Here is a 24,289-nt window from a genome sequence, read left to right on the forward strand (position 1 = left end):
CATTCATCCCATGTATTCATACTAAGTTATGTACACGAACATATGCATATTAATTTCATCAACCAGGCATGACGCCAAAATCATTTTCACAATTAAACTAGTGTTCTTATGAAGATAAGCATAAAGGGGGGATTATGCTTTGGTGACAGTTATTGTCATTGAAGATCGACAAATAATAATAAAACAAACAAATTAATTAATTAAAACATACTTGTGATCAATAGTAATAATTATGATCAATTAGGAAACCAATTTCTAAATTGGTGTGATATGATCGAACCTATGCGCATCAAAAGATCAGAAAGTCCATTTTTTTTTTTTTTTTTAATAAAAGATGCAAATCATGAAAGATAATAATACAAAAAAACAGTTGTACATAAAATTCCTTAGATTAACGTTGTTATGTATTCAGGTATTGTTACCAAACATTGACGAATCAAGATCTAAATACGTTGTAGTTAGTTTGCTAATTAATAATACCCAAAATTGTTCGTATATGGCTATCATAAATAAAATTGACTCTAAAAATTGGTTGAACAACAAGCATAAATTATGGCAGACACTTATAATCTTGGAATACCAAAATTTAAATAATCAAATAATTAAACTTACATTGATGATGGTCCTTCGAGAACATTTTTTTTTTTTTTTTTTTTTTTCGTCCCCATTGTTTTCTTTCGCTGGTTATGAAGAAAAATAACTTTTGATTGTTTTTGAGATCTAACTCTAATCTATTGCATAGAACAATGGTGCTGATAACGTGTTGTGAAATAAAGAGAAGGAGAGGAGAAATTGGGAGAGAACAACTGTTTATTTTATTCCATGAACAATAAGGTATATATACATACAATAGAATAGGGTTTGCTTGAGGAACAATAAACCCTAAGATCTAGAATATTCTGGAAACATACTAGGGGTATAATGGGCATCCACATAATATTCATAAAAGCCACTGGTTTTTGCTCTTTTTGCTTTCTATGAATGTAGAAGGAAGTAGTGGTAGTTGTAGTTTAGTTTGGGAGATGATTGCAACTGGTTCAATGCTTTACATGGTAGGATCTAGTGGTTGTAGCTCTCGTTTTTGGGCAGCAAGTTTTTGGGATATGCCCTTTTTGTATAAAACATTAACTATCTAGTTTCGTTTAATATAATTCCTCGGTTATGCGTAAAAAAAAGGAAAATTATTAATAACCACATAATTTAAAGCACTCTGTGAAAAAGGCGGTTTACAACGCTTTTCCCCTTTCCCTTCTGTGTTTTCTCTCATCTATTTTTTCTCTCTCTTCATCCAGACGCCATTAAAGCTTGAAGCTCGACCTTTTTCTCTTCTCGGCTTGCATCCATTTCTCCTTCCCATTGTCCGTATTCGCGCTGCTTACGTCGTCTACGTTATTAACCGGTTCAGAAACCCTAATATAATTTCGGTAATTTCTCAACTTTCTTTCTCAATTAGTTTTTAATTAATTGTGTTATAGATTTGAGAATTTCGTGTTGTTAGGCCTAAAATTCATACGATATTTCCAGTAAATTGTTGTATTCCCTTTTTCTTTTTGGTGTAAAACCATTTCGGAAAATTTTGCTTTCGATCATTTGTTTAGGGTTTTGAGTTTATGAAATTGGTGATCTTTGATTACAATTGATGATGATATTATTCAATTCTCTGATTTTTAAGAATTAAAATGCTGATATAATTAGGAGAGTTAGAATCCAAGTTGTATTAGGAATATTGTAAGACTGTTTGATGATACGGATGAGAACAATTTCATACATCTGCTCTTCATCTCCGTCCTCCTTCTGATTGCCTTCTCTTAAAATCCTCCAACAAAACCAATCTTCAAGTTGTATTAACACCTCTAGACTCTAGTAGGCGGCGCCCTGCCAACTACCTCTCTTCTGCCGCTGCTAATCTCAGTGTTGACAAGAGTACATAGCTTCTTGTCTCATCTGCTTCTTCACTTTTCTATCTTGCATCGAATATTTTGGAGCTTAAAGAGTATAGTCTCATGTGGGGATGATGGATTTTGCCTGAAATGATGGTTTCAAAATTCAAATTGTTAAATTGATTCCATTGGGTTTCTCGTTGGCTTTGCTTTGATGTTATATGTCTAGTTAGTCTATACCCACTTCGTAATTATACTGGGGAATCATATCATCCTTCGTTCCCTGCTGCTCGGACTATGATAAAGTGATAATTATACTTCGGATGATAATTGCCTTTCATCATGAATCATCAATTGGGAATGACCTCCCTTTACTTCTGTGGTAATCAATTGGGAACAATTTCCCTGTCTTGGTTTTGTGAATAATATAGTGTATTAACAAATTCGAATTTAGCATACTTACTTTCTCTACTCGAATAATCGTAATTTGGGTTAGAAGAAAAATACAGAATTGAAAACATTTATACTGTGTTGGATCTGGTGATTGTGGTGTATCTCCCTCAGTCCCTTGTTGAGTTTTTATTTATTTATTATATTGTCCCATGATGAGTGATGTAGCAGAAGAAAATTGGAACTTAAATTTAGTACTCGTTCATGTTTCAATTGAAATCCTTGCAGCTCATTTATCTCTATATTCTGAATTTTTGTCTCTTGTGTTTTCTCAGAGTTGTACATTTCGGTTTCAAAATGCCGGCTACAGCAGGTCGGGTGCGTATGCCCGCAAATAACCGGGTTCACAGCAGTGCTGCCCTTCAGACTCACGGTATTTGGCAGAGTGCGATTGGTTATGATCCCTATGCTCCCACTAAAGATGATTCCAAGGCTGCTTCTCAGAGCAAGGACGAGGCAGATCCTGAGAATGCTTACGCAAATTTCCAGGGTTTGCTCGCTCTAGCTCGTATCACTGGTTCAAATAATGATGAAGCCCGTGGTGCTTGCAAGAAGTGTGGCCGTGTTGGCCATCTTACTTTCCAGTGCAGGAACTTCCTGAGTGCTAAAGAGGAGGAGAAAGACCCAGAAATGATTCAGGCCAATGTCATGGCAGGGTTAAAGAAAATTAAGGGTAGTGTTGGGAGAAGGAACGGTACTGCTGCTGAAAGATCAGAGGAGAGTTCCGATGTGGATGATGAGACTGAGAGCTCTGATTCTAGTGAAGATTCAGAGATGGAGAAGATTATTGCTGAACGATTTGGGAAGAAGAAGGCCAGCAGCAAATCGAAGTCTGCTAAAAGGAAGAAAGATATATCGGATGATGAAAATTCTGATTCTGGAAGGAGGAAGAAAAGGGGTAGGTCTAAGAAGAGGAGGAGTGGGAAAAGATTAGGGAGTGATTCAGATGGTGAAATCGATGGTAGCAGGAAAAGGAGAAAGGAAAAGAGAAGGAAAAAGGATGAGTCATCTGATGAGGAGGAGGAAAGTCGAAAGAGGAAGAGTAGAAAGGAGAAGAGGAGAAGGAGGAGCCATCGGCATGCTGATGATTCAGATGATTCTGATGAATCTCCTAGGCGGCACAAGAGAAAGAGCAGGAGGGCCAGATCACCTTCTGATTCTGATGTTAGTAACTCAGATGATGCCAGGGTTGGAAGGCACTCAAAACGTTCAGACAAGAAGAGCCGGAAACGGAATCGTGAAGATGCTGAGTAATGTTGTTATCTTCAGGTATGATCTTTTATGATGAGTTTATTACTCTGTACTAATTGTGGTTTCTATATACATTTGCAAGATCTGTCCTGCATTTAAATTCCTATGCTCTGTTGACATTTGAATTCAATTACTGATATTTTTCTATAAAGACTTTTCTTGTTATTTATTCTATAGCTCAGCTACAATTCTTATATGCTTGCTTGACTTAGGCAGTAGGCCCTTTCTCTTTTCCTTAGTTTTGCCGAACTGAAAATATTTTTAAGAAACTTAAATTATTTGTATCGATTAAAACTTTATTTGGTAGTAAGAGGAGGTGATGGAACTGGAGGATTAGGAGGAACTGGTTTTTACCACTACGAGTAATTTTACCAACCATAGCTGGTTTTTACTGGTTTCCTTTGACATTTGTTCTTTGGAGTTAATGATTAAACGTTTTTTTTTAATATTTACTGATTAAAGCTTATCCTTAGTTTTAGTAAAAGTCAGTTTACTGATTTTTTTTTTTTAAGATGAAGAGAACATGGCCTTGTGGAAAGAGAGCTGTATATTTCTTGCTGGCTATCCCATGGAAGTGAGATTTTTTCTATTTGATGTAGATGAAACCTTTTTTGGCTTGTTCTTTTGGTCTTTAATTGCACCAAGTTTTTAATTTGCCAGCGAGACTTGTTGTCTCCTTTGTGAGACCTGAAGTTGCCTTATCATTGACTTATAATGTGGAAAATGAATTTTCTGATGTATTCTTACCCCCTTTTCCATGTAGCTGTTCCTATGTTTGCTTTAAGTTAAGTGATTGTTCTTCACTTGTTTTCTTCTTGTCCTTCAATTATTCAACTTCTAATTTTGATTTTCTTTCGCACCCTTTTTCTAAAGAATCTAGAATTTAAAACCAGACCATTAACCTTATATCACACTCATGAGACAAAAAAAACTACAACAGGAATATGGAGGGGCCCTTGTCTGCAATGGTGGAGCCAATTATTTTTCATTGGAGGGGATTTACGAATTTAGTGTTAGACTCGACAAAAGGTTGAAATATCACAATAACACTGTTGAAGTTGTAGAAGTGTTTTTCCAGTAATATGATTAAGAGGAGTAGAAAATAAGTTGCCGTGCTTTTTTTTTTAATATTGTGTCTAAACCTAATGTCCATTTCCGACGGAGCCAAAGATTCATTTGTCTTTTGGCTGTGGATGTAATGAACTAAATCAAAATGGCTCTTAAAACCTCTTCTCCTTTTCATGAAGTAGAAGATGGTCGTCCCCTTGTCGTCCCGTTATCGCTTTTTGGGTCAATTGGAAACAACCTCTCTGCAATTGCAGGGGTAAGGTTGCGTACACCCGACCCCCCTTTACCCCGCTTCTTGCGGGAGCCTATTTGAGGCAATGGGGTAATGATAATGATTGTGTCTAAACCTAAAAGTTGAAATGTAAGAAGCAAATAAAAAATATTAATGGAAATAATGGGTTTAACATCGTCAATCGTGCCACATAATGGGTTCCCTCCACATGACTCAAGTTACTCAATTAATAATGTTCACTGATCCAAAGAAAATTATTCGAACTTGCTTGCAGTTTTCAATATTTATTGCAAGGGCGGGAGCCCCGAGCCCCCCTACATGCCCTACCCCCTCTCTCCGCCCCTGCTTGTAGTTGTCCACTTGCCTTGGGGATTCTCGGTTTGCATTCTAAGTTTTTTAATTTTATTGATAAGTCTTGGACTATTTACTTCTTTTAAATCCGACTTAAAGATGTGATTACTCTTCAACATGTATGGTAATGTTGCAACTTCTAAAATATTAGTAGGAAAAAGTGTTCAAGTGTTATTGAAATTGTACTTCCTCCATCATTATTATTGCCCCATTGCCTCAAAGAGGCACCCGCAAGAAGCGGGGTAAAGGGGGGTCGGGTGTACGTAACCTTACCCCTGCAATTGTAGAGAGGTTGTTTCCAATTGAGCCAAAAGCGATAACGGGACGACCATCTTCTACTTCATGGAAAGGAAGCGAAGAGGTTTTAAGAGCCATTTTGATTTAGTCCATTACATCACACAACCAAAAGAATAAGTGGATCTTTTGCTCCATCGGAAATGGACATTGAAATTGTTACCTCCTCCATTGCAACTATTTGTAATGGGCGAAGTATTTGTTTGCTAAAAGGGTGTATCTTGTTTCAGACTGTATGCTAGTAGTCGGTAAATTTGGTTTATGGCTGACGTGAGTCTTGCTTCATGTTGCCCTTTAAACCGAAGGAGTATTTACCGGGCATCATACTTGCACTTAAAACGTACTATCACCTCTCAATCTGGCTATGGTGTGGGCCAAAGAAGAATGGGAAAGGGGTTGGGGCCTTGGGGGGATAGAACCAACAAATGAAAAGAAAGGATTCAGTTGTTCCTGTTGTAGAAGTGTAATGGATTTTATCTGCATGCATAATTCCTGCCCAACTGGCATAGATGGGGAATATGTATGCAAGCTTGCTGATTATGGCGAGTTATTTAGGATTTTAACATTGGTTAGGCTATACTCTGTTTTAGGATGTGTTTTTCGTTTTCGTGTGTTGTTTATTGAGAGCAGGCTTGATGTCCCCTTCATATATTTTCTATCCAAAGTACTCTTGAAAGTAGTAAACATACTGATAACTGGTGGTTGTTATACTCTTTCAGGGAATGGGTTTCATGTACCAAGTCATCTGCGCTGGCTAATACAATGTTACATGGCTGAGCACTGTGAAATATGTCATCTATGTTCCAAGTTTCTGCGGAATGAAGATTAAATATATTAGGAGGGCTTTTGTCCTTTGTATTCTGTTGTACTAAAACTGGTTGCTTTTTATGTATGGAGCCTTCCATTCAATCTTTGCTTGTTTGTTCTATATGAACTCGACAAATTTATTTTCATCTCTAAGAAAAAAATATATAGTAATTCTGTTTTCATTATGTGTTTACAATGGACATGCACATGTTTTTGTTTGCATACACCATATTCTATATTTCCTGCATTGACCTAAAGATGGGTGTGGGTCGGGCTGGGCTTTGTGTCTAGCACATGGGCCTAAACGGGCTGGGCCCATGCTAGGCCCACTATGTATCGGCCCTGGCCCAAAAAGTTCAAAAAAGGCCCCATGTCCTTGGGCTGTCGGGTTGGGCCGTTGTGTTGTGGACTAAACCTTATTTTACTAAATTTAGCGTGTTTTGTCGTGTCGGGTAAAGTCATGCCTTATTGTGTTTCTTTTAAAAAAATTGTGGCCTAGGCCTGGCCTACGATTTAATGCTCATGCTGGGCCGTGCTTTTTCATGGCCGTGCTGAATCGGGCTTTTTTGTGCCTGGTCGAGTTGGGCCTCGACCAGAGCCATCTTTATATTGACCCATCTAATATGTAGAATGCCCAGTAAAATTGTTCGCAGTTTCCTGGTTGATCTATTCTTTTACTCTGGTGTTTAAGGTTGTGGGAAAGATTTTTGATGCATCGGCTTCAAATACGAGCAGAAAAATTGACGATTTAGCTAAACGTATATTGGAGTACTTGGATTATTTGATACCCATTGTTTTTAACGTGCTGGGTTTTTCTTTAATAAATGGAATAGTTTTTGAAGGAGAATTCTATGTTGATGTTATACTGCATTAAGAAAATCCAAAGGCCAATAAGTCAGGTCCTTTCCGAAGAAATGCAATGAAAGATTGAAAGTTCATCCCTAAATGCTTCGCGCTTTTGTAAGTTTCTTGCTCTGGTTTTAAACAAGAAATTATGATAGTGCTCTTTCGAGACGGTAATTTCTTACAAAAACATCATTGAGTGTATTGAAAGAATTGAACACATTTGCACGTCTGAAATTCTAGTAATTCCTCACTTGAATTGTTGAATGCGACATCTTAGTTTAAAAGACTGGCATTATGGAGTAAAGTGTAGATATCAAATTGAGTAAATTAAGCCAGTTTCTTCTTGTGGTACTGGAAAGTTTTTAGTGCTTATTCGGAAAATAAAAAGCAGTTTTTAGTGAATTAAACGGGTTGCTGTATTAGTATTACATCAAAAAAAAACACCTTAAATTTCTGCATACAGTTAATTGTATATGTGGAGACAAATTTGGGGAAATGAATAAGCTATATGCAGAATTTTAAAGCATACAAGACTTGTCAGCAAAGAATACATGATCTTTGGAGACAAATTCTAGTTTGTTTGCATTTTCAAACACGAAAATGACGTGATTGAGTAGTTTGGAGAATTAGTTCCGTGCAACCTTGTTAAAAACGGATACAGAAGCCATGAAAAGTTTGTGATCAATGAAAATAACCAAGAACTTGACCGCCCACATTTTGTTTGATGGCCTCTTCATGGTCCAGGACACCGTTTGGAGTTGTAATTACAACGTATCCCCACTGCAGAAACAGACATAAGAGAGATAAACATTAGACAAGGCAAAATTAAATAAAAACTACCCTTAAAAGATTATTCAAATCAGCCTATCTCGATTTTACCAAGAAGTCGGTTTAACCAACTATACTTTTCGATGGGGACTGAAAGATTGCTCTAGGATATGCACACCGCATACTCCCTCTTCCTAGCCCACCGTACCGTTACCTGGTTCGCTAGTATGCGATTGGGTACGGGTTCACAATTCACTACCTATTTTGCTGAATTAGTCCAAAATTATACCATTTTCATGTTGTAATTCACTTTTTCAGTTCGTGGGGTGATTGGAGGATTAGGTAACACTATCCTAGCCTAAATTCCTTGCTAGATCTAGTATAAAGGTTGGGCTAGTGAAGTTCCTTATTCTCTAAGAAAGAAATGTACAAACAAATGAAGAGTCCAAACTCTGGGAATGTGTAAAGCCTATTCTAACTCTTTTTCCCGATACCCCAAAATACTTGATCATAAGGAAATAGGGGGGTCAGGCATTCACCTGCCAGCCCATTGCTGGGTGCAAGCTAGGACAGGGCAAGAAAAAAAAAGGGGACAATATCTAACCACTTATTAAGTATTATAGCTCTGCAACAACGAGGTTAGAGTACACTAGAAACAAAACCGACCCTTGACGAGGGAGCTCTCATTAAATTCTTGCAATCAGGGGCACATAATCATTAGTCAGAAAATCTTTCAGAGTATGAAAATGCACACCTGTCGTGTTGGGAGAGTCTGCAATCTGTACTTGTCAACCTCCTTTGCTTTCAAGTCCTGTCTGTAAGTGAGAGCTTTGCAGTCATTCACCCGTCCTAGAAGTTCCACAGTGGCCCTCCCAACTCTATGCGGATCATGAACTTGAAAATCTTTGATATACCCTGCAAATAAGATGACCAGCTTTCTTTGTGAATCTGGAAGTACAGGTAGGCTAGCCAATGATGCCCAAATCCGTATTTATACTAGGAGTCCATGAGAATAAATTTCTCTAGTCTTAGAAGCAAAATGTTCACAATTGCCTGTAAAGCACCAAAGTTTTACTATTTGTAGTTGAGGAAGTGAGTCAGAAAAAGACGGCACTAAAGAACTTTTTTCGGGAGAAAAATACAGATCAAGCATTTGCCATAAAAAAGGTACGACGACTTTTCCAGGGCAAAGACAAACAACTGGATAAAAAGGCATTTTCACAATTTCATCACAGTTTATTCAGTACCAGCACATGCTCTCACGAGTCACGGCACTGTGGCAGCATCAAATAGTGTGAAGCTGTCAAGGCCTCAGTCCAGAGTTACCTGGTTCGTGGTTCGCTTCGGTACGGGGTACGGGTTCGGGTTCGCAGATCGCGGGTAGCTGATTTTGGGTTCGCGAGAGGGTTATGGTTTTTGTTTTTTTTGTGTGTGTTTTAGTGTCACTCAAATTGAGGCCTACATTCTTAAGTACTCGTACAACCAGAACATAGACAACATATCACCAGAACGATTGAAGAGCTGATCTTAAGTGCAGAGTGTGACTTTTAGTAATTCACTAAGGACAACTAAATAATATACGAAGAGTAACATACGAAGAGTAATAGAATTGTTAGCACTTAGAAAAGTCAATTGTCAAATAAAATAACACTTAATAAAGTAATGGGACCACACCCTTAACTCATGTCACCATGTGCAGACAAAAGGACAAAATGAAGTAAAAAATAAAACAAATTAAAAAACTCCCATCATCTTCATTCTTCGAGTTCCAGGTTCTTCGACATCCATGGTTGTTTATTTCAGTAACATGAAAAAACAACAAAAACATCTATTGACGGTGGAATTCAACGCGTATGGCCTTCTCAACCAAAAGCCCCAACATATTATATTTTGTATCGGGTTTTGGTTTGGTTCTCTAAAAATACCGAATTGGATCGCCGGCGAACCGCGAATCGGTACGGGCGAACCGGTTCGCGGTTCGTGGGGTTTAGGAGCGAACCAGGTAACGCTGCCTCAGTCAATCACTCAGGAATATGCTCTCACGAGTCACGGCACTGTGGCAGCATCAAATAGTGTGAAGCTTTCTAGGCCTCAGTCAGTCACTCAGGTATAACTACCCCTTATTGTCATTAAACTTTTAAAGTTATTTGAAAACCGAAGCGCACTTTTGGTCCAAACCAAGTAACTCAACAGTTATTTCCCCTTTGTTTAACCTGTATTTGTAGGATGTGCAGATCATGTAACACTATGCCTTTGTTGCCGAAACCACACCTACCTCCCCTACTGAGATAAATAAAGGCCATTAGGCCAGGGGATTTGTGAAGATTGTATGGTAATTGCTCACAACAATGAGAAGGGGTTGGCCAAGACAATGTCTTACATGAAGATATCAAGGAAACTGTTGAAATATTAATCTAGAAAAATCTAGATAATATGTTTGTAAAAATCTAGTAGGAAAATTTCTAGAATTATCCTAAGAAAAATCTAGATAAATGACAAGTGTAGAAAAATATAGTAAAAAAAATCTAGATAAATGACAAGTGTAGAAAAATCTAGAATGTAGAATACACCCACTATAAATATGTTTTATGCATAAGTTTGAGAGATGGGATAATCAAGAGAGCTCCCACCAAAATATGAGTAAGGGGTAGAAACAAGGGTTCTATGAGCTCTTGCAAATATTGTTGTAAAATTCTTATTAATGTAATCAATGATAAAAATGAAATTTTGTTATATAATTGAGGTCTATCAAAACTTCCGCGTGCGTCCTCAAATTTCTATCAGAAACATCATATCTTGAGCAACAATCATAACAAATAAACCTTCCCCTTTGACAATTCATGCTAATCTCTGGTAATAACCTAGCTTAACTTCTTTTCCTGAGCTTTGTTGCTGACAGTTACGTTTGGTAAAACACATCATTGTGTATCAACTCCTCAAGAGTACAAATCTATCCTAGTCCAAGATGAAATATCTACCCCACATTACCACATGTCCCATTCTCCTTAATAATGGTATATTTATCTACCATTGCTTTTTCTGAACATTGTATCAGCCCAATAAATTTAGTTCATTAACCACACGAGTCAAACACTTGGACAAATACTAATGTTACAAGCATACTCAAGCACGAATAAGATAGGTTATCACTTATCATAACGGGGTGCAATTTTTTAGATTAACATTCATGGATCAATTTGAACTGGATCACTGATATCATGCTAGTTATCTTTATGTACCATTACATGCATCACAGAGCGTATCTGTCAAATTGATACTGAGCAGTTCAGAATATGTTGGCCCCAAGAATGGAAAAAAGGTTTTCGTATGAATTTGGTCATGACTTACAGGAGAAAAATTATCTTCAAGGAGAGATTACAATGGAATCTGAGCTTAAGTTTGTATCAAAGTGTTCAAAAGGATGGTTTTTGAGGATGGAATCAGTTTATGTACATTGAACTTTAGGAAGAGAATATGTGCAGTTCAAATGAATTCCTTATGGACTTTTATCAATAAACTCATACCCATGGTTTGTTGTAACCAAGAACTGCCGGATTCATCTTTAGCATCTCAAAAGTACCGATTGTGAAAGCTCTAATTCTCAATAATGCCTAATAAATATGGTAACAAATCTCATCCCCAAACTTTCTTCGTCAACAGACGTGGTCAAGAAAGCTATTATAAAGTCAAAAGAGCTAAGACGATTCAAAAAAGAAAAACCTTTGCATGAAATCTAGTGGGCACATGATGGTCTTTCACAGAGGCACTCTTCAACACGGTGGCATGACATTGCCAGTAAGTCAGTAACATAGACAATTGAATGTTGTTTTTGAGAGCAATGAGACATGTCACTGAAGAAATGACCAGCACCTTGATCATTATCCAAAAAAAACTAAAACAGATTAATGTTGCAAGCCTATCCACACACCAGGATTCTCTTTTTTGGTTTTGACCATTGCTATTGGGTTCTTATGAGATACTCCCTCCCTTTTCTTTTGCACTTAACTGGAAGCTGTGAAATGAGATTGCTGAATTGAAATCTAAGCTACATACCTCAATCACTGACAACATTTGTTTGATGGTGCTATGCCCATTCCAAGAATTGGTTCTGATACACAGCCTATAGGTCTAAGGACACAAGAACAAAAAATGCTTACATTCGTCAGGCCAAACTGCCAATGGGACAACAGATTCAGAGCCATAGCTCAAAAAAATTGCTATGAAATACATTTATTTCCATGTGCCCTTAGGCAGTGTTAAACTAACTTTTTAAACCCAAGTGCAAATTATTACACCCCGAGCAAGTTTGCCTTAGGCACCTAAGGCTCTCTACCTTGATGAACCACGAAATCGACCTTCCGCCTCAAAAATGTCAAACAACAAATTCAGCTAGCATACAGAATTTTAAACAAATTAATAAAACAACTACTTTAATTACTTCCCTTGACAGTGTAGCAGTCTACTACTCTACTTGATATATCCTCTAGCTTTCCAAGAACTATGACCGCATACATCCTATTCTAACAATCTCATCTCATCCTATTCTAACTATGGTAGACATATTTTTGTACAGTCCCGAACCACTACTCTCAATACTCGCAACAATCAGTAAACAGTCCTGAAAACCCTAATAAGAAAATTCAGTATTCTCCCTATTGGAGAGGAAGGAGCATTACTCAGAGGATAATACAATAATTACTAGCTATGGTTGGAACTTACTGGGTTGTTTGTTGTTCTTGTTTTTGCACATAAAATGATCAACTTAAACTCTCAATCTATGCATATACACCAATACCACTAAAAATCCTAATAGTTAAAAAATCTCAAAATAACAAAAAGTACAACAGAGCCCCAATTCAATTACCTTCCTCAAAAACCCCCTAAAATCGGGGGTTTTATCATATATCTCAATAGAAGCATCGATTTTGAGCTGAAATCACTCCAAAGAAACCAGGCCATAACCAAATTAAGATGCAAGCAAAGAGGCAACTTGAAGGTCGAATTCAATTTGCAAGAATTTGAAATTAGCGATTAAATAGAAGTTTCAATCAAATTATATGCAGAAATTCAAAGAGATTAATAAAAAAAAATAAAAAAAAAAAAGACCTCGATTTTTCATGATGCGGAGAAAGGAGCACATGACAGTAGAAATGGGTTGGAGTTCAGCGGTGGCTTTGTTTCTCTTCTCTGCGTTAACAATGGTTCGAAGTGCATCGTTGAGTATTCTTCTTCCCATTTTCTCTCTCCTTCCTGGCTGGATTGCTTGCTCTCTGAAGAATGAAAATGGTGGGGTTTTAAGGAATTCAGTGTGTTTGAAGGAAAGAGGGTTTTTCACGGTCTGTTTTCAAGCTAGGGATGGGATGGGATGGGCCTCTTTGTCAAGGACCTGTAAATCTGTGATGTACGTCCTACTCCATTTGGTGTTAATAACGAGCTGGGACTGCTCGTGAACTATTTGAGATTTGGTACGGTGAAAGTTCAAATCTTGGGGTTTGACTTGAGATCTCATAGAGCCAAGTCTAAGATATAAATTTGGTTCAACTCGAAATCTCGTTATTGTGCTCGAGTTTTTGTTAATACTACTATTGAAGCCCGTGTGATGCACGGGTTTGTAAATTTTTGTATAATTTTGTCTTATTATATCATCGTATATAGATAGGTGTTTATAAATTATACCTATAATATAATATTTTTGAATATGGTTTTATTATTTGGTTATTTATTTTAGGCAAATTTGTTAAAAAAGACCTTTTATAACCCAAAATTTGCGAGAAAGTACCTTATATAATTTTTTTTGTGAAATCACACCTTAATGTAAATTTTTTTTGCGAGAAATGACCTTTTATAATTTTGTTTTTTAAAAATCACACCTTAATGTAATTTTTTTTGCGGAAGACAAACAAAAGTAAGTTTCCGGCATTGACCCATTTCCCGGCCATTGACTTGCACGGGAGAAGCACGTGTGGCTTTATTTTGCTAACAACACCCAATTTTCCTCCAAAACTATAAGCTTCAAAATATAAAGTTGAAAAAAAAAACGAAATAAAATCAAGTTTGAAAATTCAAGACTCGGAAAAATCAACGTCTTTAGTCAACTTAAGCCACATGTGATGCTCCCCGGGCAAGTCAATGGCCGGAAAAGCTCAGTCAATGCGGGAATCTTTCCTTAGGTCCTTTCTCGCAAAAAAATTTACATTAAGGTGTGATTTCACAAAAAAAATTATATAAGATCCTTTCTCGGAAAATTTGAGTTATAAAAGGTTCTTTTTGGCAAATTTGTCTTTATAAAAGTAGGACTTACCAACTTTGAAACTTATTATGCGTAGTTATGAGTTTAAGTAGGATAAATTATTCTTTTTCTAAAATAAAAAATTTAAGATAACTCCCTATCGTTATCTTGTTCAACCCCCACTATAGTGTTTCGTTAAAATAAAATATTTTAGAAAGATCTACCCCTCATGTAACTCTTTTTGTTTCCAATTCTATCTTTTTTTTTTAAAGGTGATAAATTTTTTTTGCTCTTATTATCTTTTACTAAGTACTTATTTATCTTTTTTATTCTTAGCAAAATTTATCTCTTGTTTTTTTTTATTGGGTGCTTATTTATCTTTTTTTAAAAAAAAAAATCTGAATAATATTAGTTACATATTTATAGGATTCATTAGACCCAAAAAAAATTAAGCGATTGTTGGCTTTGTGTTCAAGCCTAGAGTGAAGTTATCTTTTGAATTTAGCAGGTTAATCTAAAGTTTTTTAGCTTAGTAGAAGTTACAGAAATCGACAACTTTTAATTAAATTTTCATTCACCCATTTAAAGATAGCTTAATGTTGAGTAGGCAAAGCCTACGGCCTACCCCCAGGCCCAACCATAATGAACTTCAAAAAGAGAAGTTGGAAATTTGCGCGACTATTGTTGAAAAATACATCTAATGCCCAAGTTTGAGCACATCAGGATATCAGATTACACAAAATATTTTAATTTACGAAGTACAATATACAAATAGCCTCTACTACGAAGAAGGGTTATATTAAGATTGGATCCTATATCTTGGACACCAACCTGAGAATCGATCCCAGGATCACCTGGAACCGGGATGGAAGCTCTAACCAACTGAGCTATCCATCACTCTCAAACCCAATATCATTAATAAGCACACATATACACCAAGTCATATAACCTTCCAACTTCCAAGTAGTCTCTTTCTTAAAAGAGACAGAGACTGAAGCTCAGCCCGTGGTGGCGGTCTTTTGATGACGCATCGCTTGTGCGCTTGCCGAAAGATCATGATCGCTCGGTCGACTTGCCTGTATTTTCCTTTTCATCCATCACAACTGAACCTTGTAGTGCTGCAAGTGCTCTTCTTTCCCTCCGAATCTGTCAACAAAATCAGCAATGTTCAATTATTCAATTATTCATTATTCATCAAATGCATAATAGATTAACCAATTTAAAGATTTATTGTAAAATATAAAAAATAAAAGATGGATATTTTAGATGAATTTAGGTCCATAAAAAAAGATGAATTTTGGATACACCCTCCTACCATGTACTATTCTACGTGGGTTTGGCGTTTCCACGCCTAATTCCCTCTTAATCTTGTAACTGTAGTTTTATTTGCATTGTTTTTTGGTTTCAACGTTCCTCTCAAAACAAATATGTATATATAAAAACGTAGAAGATATATAGGATAAAATTTTGTTGGAAGAGAAATAGGATACAATTTTATTGGAATCTATCTTTATTTATTTTGTTGGAGAGCATTTAGAACGTCCACGTAGGAGATCATTATCTACCAATTTAATGATGTCAAGACTCTAATTTTATTTATTTATTTTTTAATAAACCTAGAATATTAATTAATGATATGTGATGACGTGGAAATCCTACGTGGACGTTCTAAATGCTCTCCAAAAAAACTCCCCTTTATATATATATACTAGATTTTAGCCCGTGCGATGCACAGATTCTATTAAATTGTTATGTATATACCAATTTTATATATACTTCGTATTAGATTAAATTAGTTTTTGATTTTGTATTAAATTTCATTTTAGATTTAAAAATAAATAAATTATGAGAGTGTTTGTTTTTGGATGAAACTGTATATGCGCGCGTAATATTATTAATTAATTAATTAAAATATTTACGTGGCGTTTAATTATTTATCTACGTGGCACTCGACTTTTTTAATTCAAAATTAATTTTGAAATCTTATTTTTCATTGGCCGAAACCATTAGATTCCCTACATGGCGCTCTAATATTGGATAATGAATTTTATTTATTTTATTTTAGATTAGTTTTTGATTTTGAATGAATTTTATTTTAGATTTTTTTTAATTATTATAGTGTTTGATTTTAGATGGAGTTGTATGTATTAGTAATTAATTAATTAAAAAATCTACATGGCACCTAATTAATTACATGGCAATCGATTTTTTTAATTCAAAAATAAATTAGAAATCTTATTTTTCATTGGCCGAAACCATTAGTAATCCTGGGTGGCGCTCTAATATTTCAGCAAATATGCCTCCTTTATATATATATATATATATATATATATATATATATATATATATATATATATATATATATATATATATATATATATATATATATATATATATATATATATATATATATATATATATATATATTAGATTACTATAAAGTTGGTTTAGTCATATTACTCTTAGATTGAATGATTCCTAGAGGCTCACGGGGAGCCTCTTAAAACCGGAAAAAGAAAGTGAAACGAAATATTTTTTTATTATAATTTAATTTGAAATTATTCTGTACTAGGTTAGATCCCGAGATATGCATGGAATATTATCTTGTTTGATTCATGTGATTTAACTTTGGTGCAAATTGATCGAAATCGTGTAAAGTGCGTGCTTAATAATCGAGTGCCTGAATCTTAATGATATTTTTTTATATAAGTAAGAAGTGTGTATTTGAACAAGTTGTTAAATCCAAGCCCATGTCGATATCATATTCTGGTCTATGAGCATTTTCTGTTGAAATTAGTGTAATTTCCAATATGATTTGTATCTTAGTCACATTCATAATTTGTACTTTTTAGTCATTGAAATTGTACTATCAAACATGAGAAATACGAGTATATTAGATCCGAGATATGCATGGAATGTTGCTAAAGCGAATATTATAATTATAATCAGAAACTATTACGTACTAGGTTAGATCTATCCCGAGAAAAAGCAATTACAACCTAAGAAAGTCTCTCTCCCTTTTTCTCTCTCTTTTTAGGGTTTACAAAAATTAGGGTTTTCTAGGGCGGAAATAGCCAATTTTCTTCGGAAATTTGGTTATTTCCGCCCCTTCTCTTTCAATTTCGTTGTGTTTTTGCGTTAGATTTCAATAAAACTACATAGTTTCAGTGTGGTAAGTACCCCTATGGTGGGTTTGATTGTTTCGGTGTAGTAAGTACCCCTATGGTGGGTTTGTTTTTAGTTAAGTTTTGTGTGTTTAGTTTAGTTTAGTTCAGGTTGTTTCTTTGGTAAAGATTTATGCGGGATCGAAGAGGATGTCAATCTTTCGACTACAATCAGACGAATCAGACGGAAATCATATTTGTCATGGCTACAACTGATCTATAGACCCCCTCGTCAATGAAGGTTGTAAATCACAGCGATATAAAAGAGGGTATACAGAATGTTTGATATACTACGATCGTAGCTATGGTGAAAGAAGTTTTTATTTGATTCGATTGTTATGTATTTGTTAGATTTATATCTTTATGTAGATGTCGTATGACTTTTTATCAATGAATTAATTTGTTTATCAAAAAAAAAAAAGGTTAGATCTATCCCGAGATATGGATGGAATATTGCTAAAGCGATTTTTTTGTTTGATTTATGTGCTTTAACTTTGTTGCGAAATGTCGTAAATGGCCTATCATCAGCATCATCTACTATAAAGAAAACTCGGTCGCAAATTGCCTTGGCAGGATACCGCATCAAAGGTGGTGTAAGCAAGGCATTTTCAACAATCACGGGCTCAAGCGAGAAATTGTACTATCAAATATTACGAGTATATTAGACCGGAAGCGCGCACGGTTGATGGTAAAGTTAAATACAACATGGTAGCTCAATAATCAATACGCTAAAAACCAGTTTATTGAGTTCATTTATCTCCATTTAGTACAAAAATCTCTCAACTTGAAGCGTATACGGAATCATATTGGAAAAATGGAAATTTCTAGAGTATATTAGATGCACCCAGTATAGGGACCACCAATGGGCATAAACACCTTTAGGTGCATGATAATAATTTTAGGAAATTTCTTCTGTCACTTATACAATTCATTTCTACAATGCTGACTACTGAGAATATGAGCAGTCTGTTATATAATGGACCACCCTTGTATATGGTTTCAACTGCTAACAGAAGATGAATTTCCCCCATCTGCTTAAATTAACACGTAATCGTGGAACTCAGGTGAAACAACTTGCACAGGACAGCGCAAATTAGACCATGGACACATGATGCGTTCATCTAGATAGCAATATAGCATAGGTGACTTCAGAAAAGAAACAAACTGAAATATTAATTAAGGAAAAGGGACAACATTATACACACAAACTGTTGAATACATGACCATAATTCTTGCAAAACTACAATAGTAATATTTTACTGAACAAAATGAGAATGAAGCAATAAAGTCACAACGACCTAGGAGGCTTTTCTAGCAAAGCAGAGAGATAAACCTCGTCTTTTGACTTAGGCGTCACAACCCACTTATGCTTCTTGTACCTGAATTGCAAGAACATGTACATATAATCATCCAAATCTTTTCTATTACAGAAGAATTTATCTATCCATAACAAACCCCCGGGTCTAAGAATTCGATCCCAATCAAATAACATGAAATCCAACAGTAACAGATCGATCCACCCATCTAACAGACCAGTTGTATGAATCAAGTCCATTGTGTTTTCAAAGAACGGGAGTCGTTGATTTGGTGTTACATACAAATGAAGTAGACCTCGAAGTGCGATTGTTTCACTAAAAGGTGCACCCAAGTTTAGTGCAGTTGAAATAATGGTAACGTTTTGTTCCATCATCCTAGCAGCAAAACTACCAGTACCCACACTATAGTCAATACCTACCCGTATTTCCCCTGGCTTAACACCCAAAACATCACTGATTAGAAACTCAGCAGGAGTAAGAGAGCTTTTGTTGACCCATTTAAGCATTTCCTTTTCCATCTCAAAACATCCGGTACATTTTGTATAGCCTCGATCAGTATTGTTGTTCGATAAACACTCAAAATCCCTGCACCTGTAAAGGTTCCATCGAACATTTCTTCCTTCTGGAATCTTCCAAAGTGATTGATTAATGGGGTATGGCTTGAGGTAGATCTTCGAGGCTCGTGTCAAGCAACGTCTTCTAGGCAATGGATCACACCCGTGAAGCATAAGCTTCTGAGCTAGATTCCAATCATCCTTACAATAAGAACCCACATCATAATCCATGTAATTTTCTAAATCTTTCTTCATTAAAACACAAGCATGTCCTATAGTATTGTGAATCCGCTCCGTTTTGAAAATGTTAACTTTTCCGTTCTTGTTCTCTTTCGGGGTAATATACTTTCTGATCTCCTCAATCACGAAACTATTAATCAACGGTTCCTCCATAAAGGTCGTGTTTCCATTACCTCTCACTCTTGGTAATCTGATTTGTCTAAGTGTGATGTGAGCATCATAAAGAGGTTGAATCACTTCATCTTCCAAGTACCTCTTGAACTCTAGCCTTGACATATTACTCTTCTCCAAATCATCTTTGTCTTTCTCCATCTTTTGCACATTGGATTCGAGATTGTTTTGTAAATTTTCCATCTTTTCAAGCACTTCTTCAATGCGATTAGACAACGCCTTGACATCAAACCCCTCAAAAGCATCCTTCTCCCCATAAAAATGACGGCAAATATCTTCACTGTGAAAGAAAAATCCAGCATGATAGAATCTAACTAGGCTAGAAATGCTCACAATTACAACAAGCCCTCCTAAAAACAACTGAAGCCAACCCATTATTCGGGTTAATCTCCATCTCGGATGCTTTGCAATGCCCATTTTTATTCAAATGAACGACTAATACCTACTTTTTCCTCCTCTCTTTCTAGGATCTAACCAAAATCACAGGTCAAAATTGGATTACACCCAAAATCAACCAAATTTGAGAATTCTAATTATAAGACTAACCATATCTTCAAGATCAACCGCGACCCGGTTATGATCAAACCTAGTTTCCCTTCTCTATAAGAATCCAATTACACTCATTCTACTCAAAATTCACAAAACCCAATATGAATATTACTCAACATTTACCAAATTGATCAACTCAGACCTAAAATCATTCATAAATTAACAAAGAAAAAAAAATAGAAGAAGAAAAACACCAAAATCAATATAAAAACAAGACTAAATCATCCGAACATAACCACATACATGCAAAATTCAAACTCAAAAACAAAATACTAATACTAGATTTAATTAAAGGAGGAAGATCATAATTACCCACAAAAGCCCTCAGGATTTTGAATCTCCCCTTTTAATTGGATGCCTGCAAAATATGATAAAACTCTCACAAAATAAGAATTTAATAAGCATCATTTTGGAATTCTACCCAACTTTTGTAAGAAAATTAAAAGACCACTTTGAGTATGATGTAAATAAACCCATTTTGCTTAAACCCCACTAAAACCCTTGATTAACCCCAGAAAATTCAATTGCTTACAAATTCAACAAAATTCAGAGCTCTTTAAAGCTGGAAAAATTAAAAACCCATTAAATATCCTCTCACCACCTGAATGGGAAACATGAAATTTAAAGCTCAAACAATGGAATTTTACGGAACCAATTACGTGAATTTCAAGCTTAGATCAATCTTACCAGCTAATTTGAGTGATTTAATTACTACCCAGTTGTCCCAGTTGACTTGGGAGAGTTTTCGACTAAAGTGGGTTTGGTCTTTCTCCAAATTCTACTTCCCTCGGATCTTATTCAATTGGAAACTTGATTCTTTTTATTTCTCTTTTTAAAGAATTTTGAATTTCAATTTCTCGGTATTGTTAGGCTAGGAGTACTGCTTACAAAAATTAAGGTTTTATAGGCTGAAAATAGTCAACTTAGTCTGTACTTAGGGTTTTTAGATTTGTTTTAATAAACTTAAACTCTTTGAACGGTAATGAAGGTGTGGTGGATTGCGATTTAACCTAAATTAGAATAAACTTATCTGATTTGATGAACTGAATGAAGAATAATTGTTGTGTCGTGGACATCCATTTTGCTAAAAGACGATTTCGCGCTACATTTCGATGCAGTAGAACATAATGCGGTCGTCATCCAGTATTAGCGCAACACTGTCTTTGTATGCACTCACGAAATCGGATAGAGTCAGAACATATGTCCAAAATCGTGAGAGAGAAGATTGTGTTTTATATTTTCTAGAAAATGTGTTTGAATGTTTTTGTGTTTTGAATTGAACCGCATTCCCAAGTACAAGGCCCAAGCCCGGCACACGTGTGGTATGTGTCTACTCATACCACTCTCACACTTTCTCAAACAAGAGTTACTTCCACACCCCCGTTAATAAACAAAGGGAATTTGAAGAGTTTTTCCAATGTATGACTCTCTTATTTTACACTCTTTTTCTTTGTGTTTCCCAATGAAACTTCCAACATGGTGCACCTAAACACCTACGAGGGGTTTTGTTCGCATTCTCATGGTGTTTGGTATTACTTCGTATTAGGCAAGGAATCGGAAGATTAACGACCAAAAGGCTCAAAACATATTACTCCTTATAAGTAGAGCTGGCAATTTCAACCGAATCGATGGATATCCATCCACCCGATCCAGATTATACGGACGAAAACCTGAAAATAAGCGGATGGTTGACGGATGATGGATGGATTGGATGACGGGTGGGTCGGATATGGATGAAGGTGCATCCAACCCACCACCTGATCCATCAACCTATTACATTAGTTGTATGCTTTAATTTATCATAATTTACTTTCATAATATATTTATTATTGTAAATAAAACTATACTAGACATAAGCGTAACACAAAATATTGTGTTCCCTTACTAGGATAACACAAAGAAAAATCTAAAGCTTTGTAAAAGTTACGCAATGTTTTTTCAAAAAGAAAAATAGTCATGTGGACTATATGTAGAGTTGTAGACTAATTATTCCTAACTGCAATATGTGTCACTTTAAGTTATTTTTATATATCTTCAAATTTATTTCACCCGATTCTCACCCGACCCACCCGAATCATCCGTGGATGATGGATGGGTCGGATGTGGATGAAGAATTTAACGGATGATGGATGGGTTGGATGACGGATGAAATGTCATGGATGGATGCGGATTGAGCTTCACCCGATCCAAACCCGATCCATTGCCACCCCTACGTATAAGTGATACGGAGTAATTCCCAGTCATCTTCACAAATGGTTGACTTGTCAAGCTCTCAAAATCATGGGTGGATAATCTAATATATAACGCAAGTTCTATGATACTCCGTAGATACTTTGTACTCCGTACTTTTTTATGCTTTCGACCAAATATTAAACGGCAACTTTTGCATAAAATCGTCTTATCGAAAAAGACCAGTTTAATTGTTTAATTAATTGATTCCATTGTTTAACTAATTTGTTTCATTTTTAACTATTACCGAGTATATAAAAGTTTGTAGATATTAAAACGTGATTTGACAAGTTACTTCAACTCACTTTAGAATTAGAATCCTAGTAAGAGTTGTACTTAAAAATTATTCAGTTACCTTTATTAATAGGCACGTACTCTAAGCTAATCCTCAAATCCACTTAGTTTTAGGATTCTTAATTATAAATTATAACCCTTATAAATACAACATAAAAAACACATGTGCTCCACAGTCGTTATTATAAACTTAGGCAATCCTCCACGTACACACAACAGTGAAGGTCTCATATTGAAAATTACATATTGAGCAATGAGTTACGGAAGAGCAAGACAATCTCATAAAGAGATATGTGTGTTTTGGTTAGGGGTGGTAATGCTTTGTTTATTTAGCATTGGTCTTATTCTTTTTAATATTTCTCTAGCCCAAGTTCGTAAACAAGAACGAGTTGATAATAATAACGTTGGTTTGTCTTCTCAATCCATGATCTCCAAAAATTCTGATCACGGTAATCAGAATCCGACGCCGGTCTCGAACAACAACAAGAATTCCGGTGATGGTGTTCCGGCTTCCGAATCGATCTCTTACAACGATTTTGATGAATATGATGATTATGATGATTTTTGTTGGAAATACGAACTTTGATGTTTCGTAATAGTTTGAATTCCGTTCGATATTTGAAACCAACTTCAAGAATTTGATTATGTTACAACATTGTTCTTTTTCCCTTTGTTTATAACCTTTTTATTATTTATTTATTTATTTGGGTTTATAGGATCAATACTCATTAGTCTTGGAATATTAAGACTCTACTTAAGACGTTTAAACAGTAAATTCTATCTTAATTATTTTTTTATTTTTTTTATTTTTACAAGTCTTGAATGAGTATGAGGAGTGAAGTGACAAAATTCAGCAAGTCTGAGAGAGTCTCGACAAGAATCAAAAAAATGAAAAATTAATAAAAAGCTGATGTGGAAGTCTTAGCTCAGACTAGCACTAATCTTACTCTAATATAGACGTGATTTAATTTTCATAGATATGTTAATAAGCAATAGTACTTCAAAGGGATCACGAACTATTATAGGTAAGATATGATATTTGATGCAGAGTATTCTTGTATGGCTTCCGGTAATTTTATTATGATATCAAGGTGTTATTCGTTTGGAACTTAATTTTTTAGTATCGACCATATGTTTGATTCGATTTGGGGATGAGATGTTTTCATTATTTGACACCTAAAGGTATCGGTTTAAACTCTTAAAATTTTCAACCAAACAAATGTTATGAATTTAGACCATTCTAAACTCATACTTATAATACTCGAACTAAAAAATCACCCACATTGTTTACGTAATGGATCTTTTTGCTAGTCGCGACTTATATGTATACAACGATGTAAACAAACATATATACGTAGTACGTATGTTTGTACTTTTTACTTAAAAACTTGTACGGAGTACACTTCACGAAATAATATACAGAGTAATGATGTCCAATATTTATTTTTATTTTTATTTTTTATGACATGCTTAAACATAGCTTAAAGAGCAATTAGGGGAAATAAAAAAAAAAAAAATAAGGTCCTATTCTGTTAGACTTATTTTGACTTATTTCAGACAAAATAATTTAAGATAAGTTCACTTAGGTTCAGATAA

The 24,289-nt window shown here is 35.3% G+C and overlaps 3 protein-coding genes across 4 annotated transcripts; 1 reads left to right on the top strand and 2 right to left on the bottom strand.

Annotated features, from left to right (window-relative positions):
- The first annotated feature begins 1,199 nt into the window (after positions 1-1,199).
- LOC110786892 (CAX-interacting protein 4) lies at positions 1,200-6,515 on the top strand. The gene is made up of 3 exons (XM_021991471.2): positions 1,200-1,424; positions 2,606-3,599; positions 6,246-6,515. The coding sequence occupies exon 2, from the start codon at positions 2,628-2,630 to the stop codon at positions 3,582-3,584; it is 957 nt and encodes a 318-aa protein (XP_021847163.2). The 5' UTR covers positions 1,200-1,424; positions 2,606-2,627; the 3' UTR covers positions 3,585-3,599; positions 6,246-6,515.
- A 1,055-nt stretch (positions 6,516-7,570) lies between these two features.
- On the bottom strand, positions 7,571-13,313 carry LOC110786893 (40S ribosomal protein S15a-5). Its single transcript, XM_021991472.2, has 3 exons — positions 13,054-13,313; positions 8,702-8,862; positions 7,571-7,959 (listed from the first exon to the last, which is right to left on the bottom strand). Exons 1-3 carry the CDS (start codon positions 13,181-13,183, stop codon positions 7,861-7,863), a joined length of 390 nt encoding a protein of 129 aa, XP_021847164.1. The 5' UTR covers positions 13,184-13,313; the 3' UTR covers positions 7,571-7,860.
- Positions 13,314-18,487: 5,174 nt separating this feature from the next.
- On the bottom strand, positions 18,488-21,075 carry LOC110786895 (probable methyltransferase At1g29790). 2 transcript variants are annotated; one of them, XM_021991475.2, is made up of 3 exons: positions 20,858-21,073; positions 20,483-20,528; positions 18,488-19,901 (listed from the first exon to the last, which is right to left on the bottom strand). In XM_021991475.2, the coding sequence occupies exon 3, from the start codon at positions 19,802-19,804 to the stop codon at positions 18,629-18,631; it is 1,176 nt and encodes a 391-aa protein (XP_021847167.1). In that variant the 5' UTR covers positions 19,805-19,901; positions 20,483-20,528; positions 20,858-21,073; the 3' UTR covers positions 18,488-18,628. The 2 variants fall into 2 exon arrangements, with proteins under 2 accessions (XP_021847167.1, XP_056682656.1); XM_056826678.1 differs by having other exon boundaries at positions 18,488-20,528; positions 20,858-21,075.
- Positions 21,076-24,289: the final 3,214 nt, after the last annotated feature.

This window comes from Spinacia oleracea, chromosome 4 (assembly GCF_020520425.1).
Source record: "Spinacia oleracea cultivar Varoflay chromosome 4, BTI_SOV_V1, whole genome shotgun sequence".
Classification (NCBI taxonomy): domain Eukaryota; kingdom Viridiplantae; phylum Streptophyta; class Magnoliopsida; order Caryophyllales; family Amaranthaceae; genus Spinacia; species Spinacia oleracea.

Excerpts from the sequence above, each read along its gene's own strand:
- LOC110786895 (XM_056826678.1), bottom strand. The coding sequence starts at position 20,038 with ATGGGCATTGCAAAGCATCCGAGATGGAGATTAACCCGAATAATGGGT.
- LOC110786892 (XM_021991471.2), top strand. The coding sequence starts at position 2,628 with ATGCCGGCTACAGCAGGTCGGGTGCGTATGCCCGCAAATAACCGGGTT.
- LOC110786893 (XM_021991472.2), bottom strand. The coding sequence starts at position 13,183 with ATGGGAAGAAGAATACTCAACGATGCACTTCGAACCATTGTTAACGCA. Across the intron at positions 8,863-13,053 it reads CCGCATCATGAAAAATCGAG|GGTATATCAAAGATTTTCAA; the intron begins GTCTTTTTTTTT and ends TCTTATTTGCAG. Across the intron at positions 7,960-8,701 it reads AGACTCTCCCAACACGACAG|TGGGGATACGTTGTAATTAC; the intron begins GTGTGCATTTTC and ends CTGTTTCTGCAG.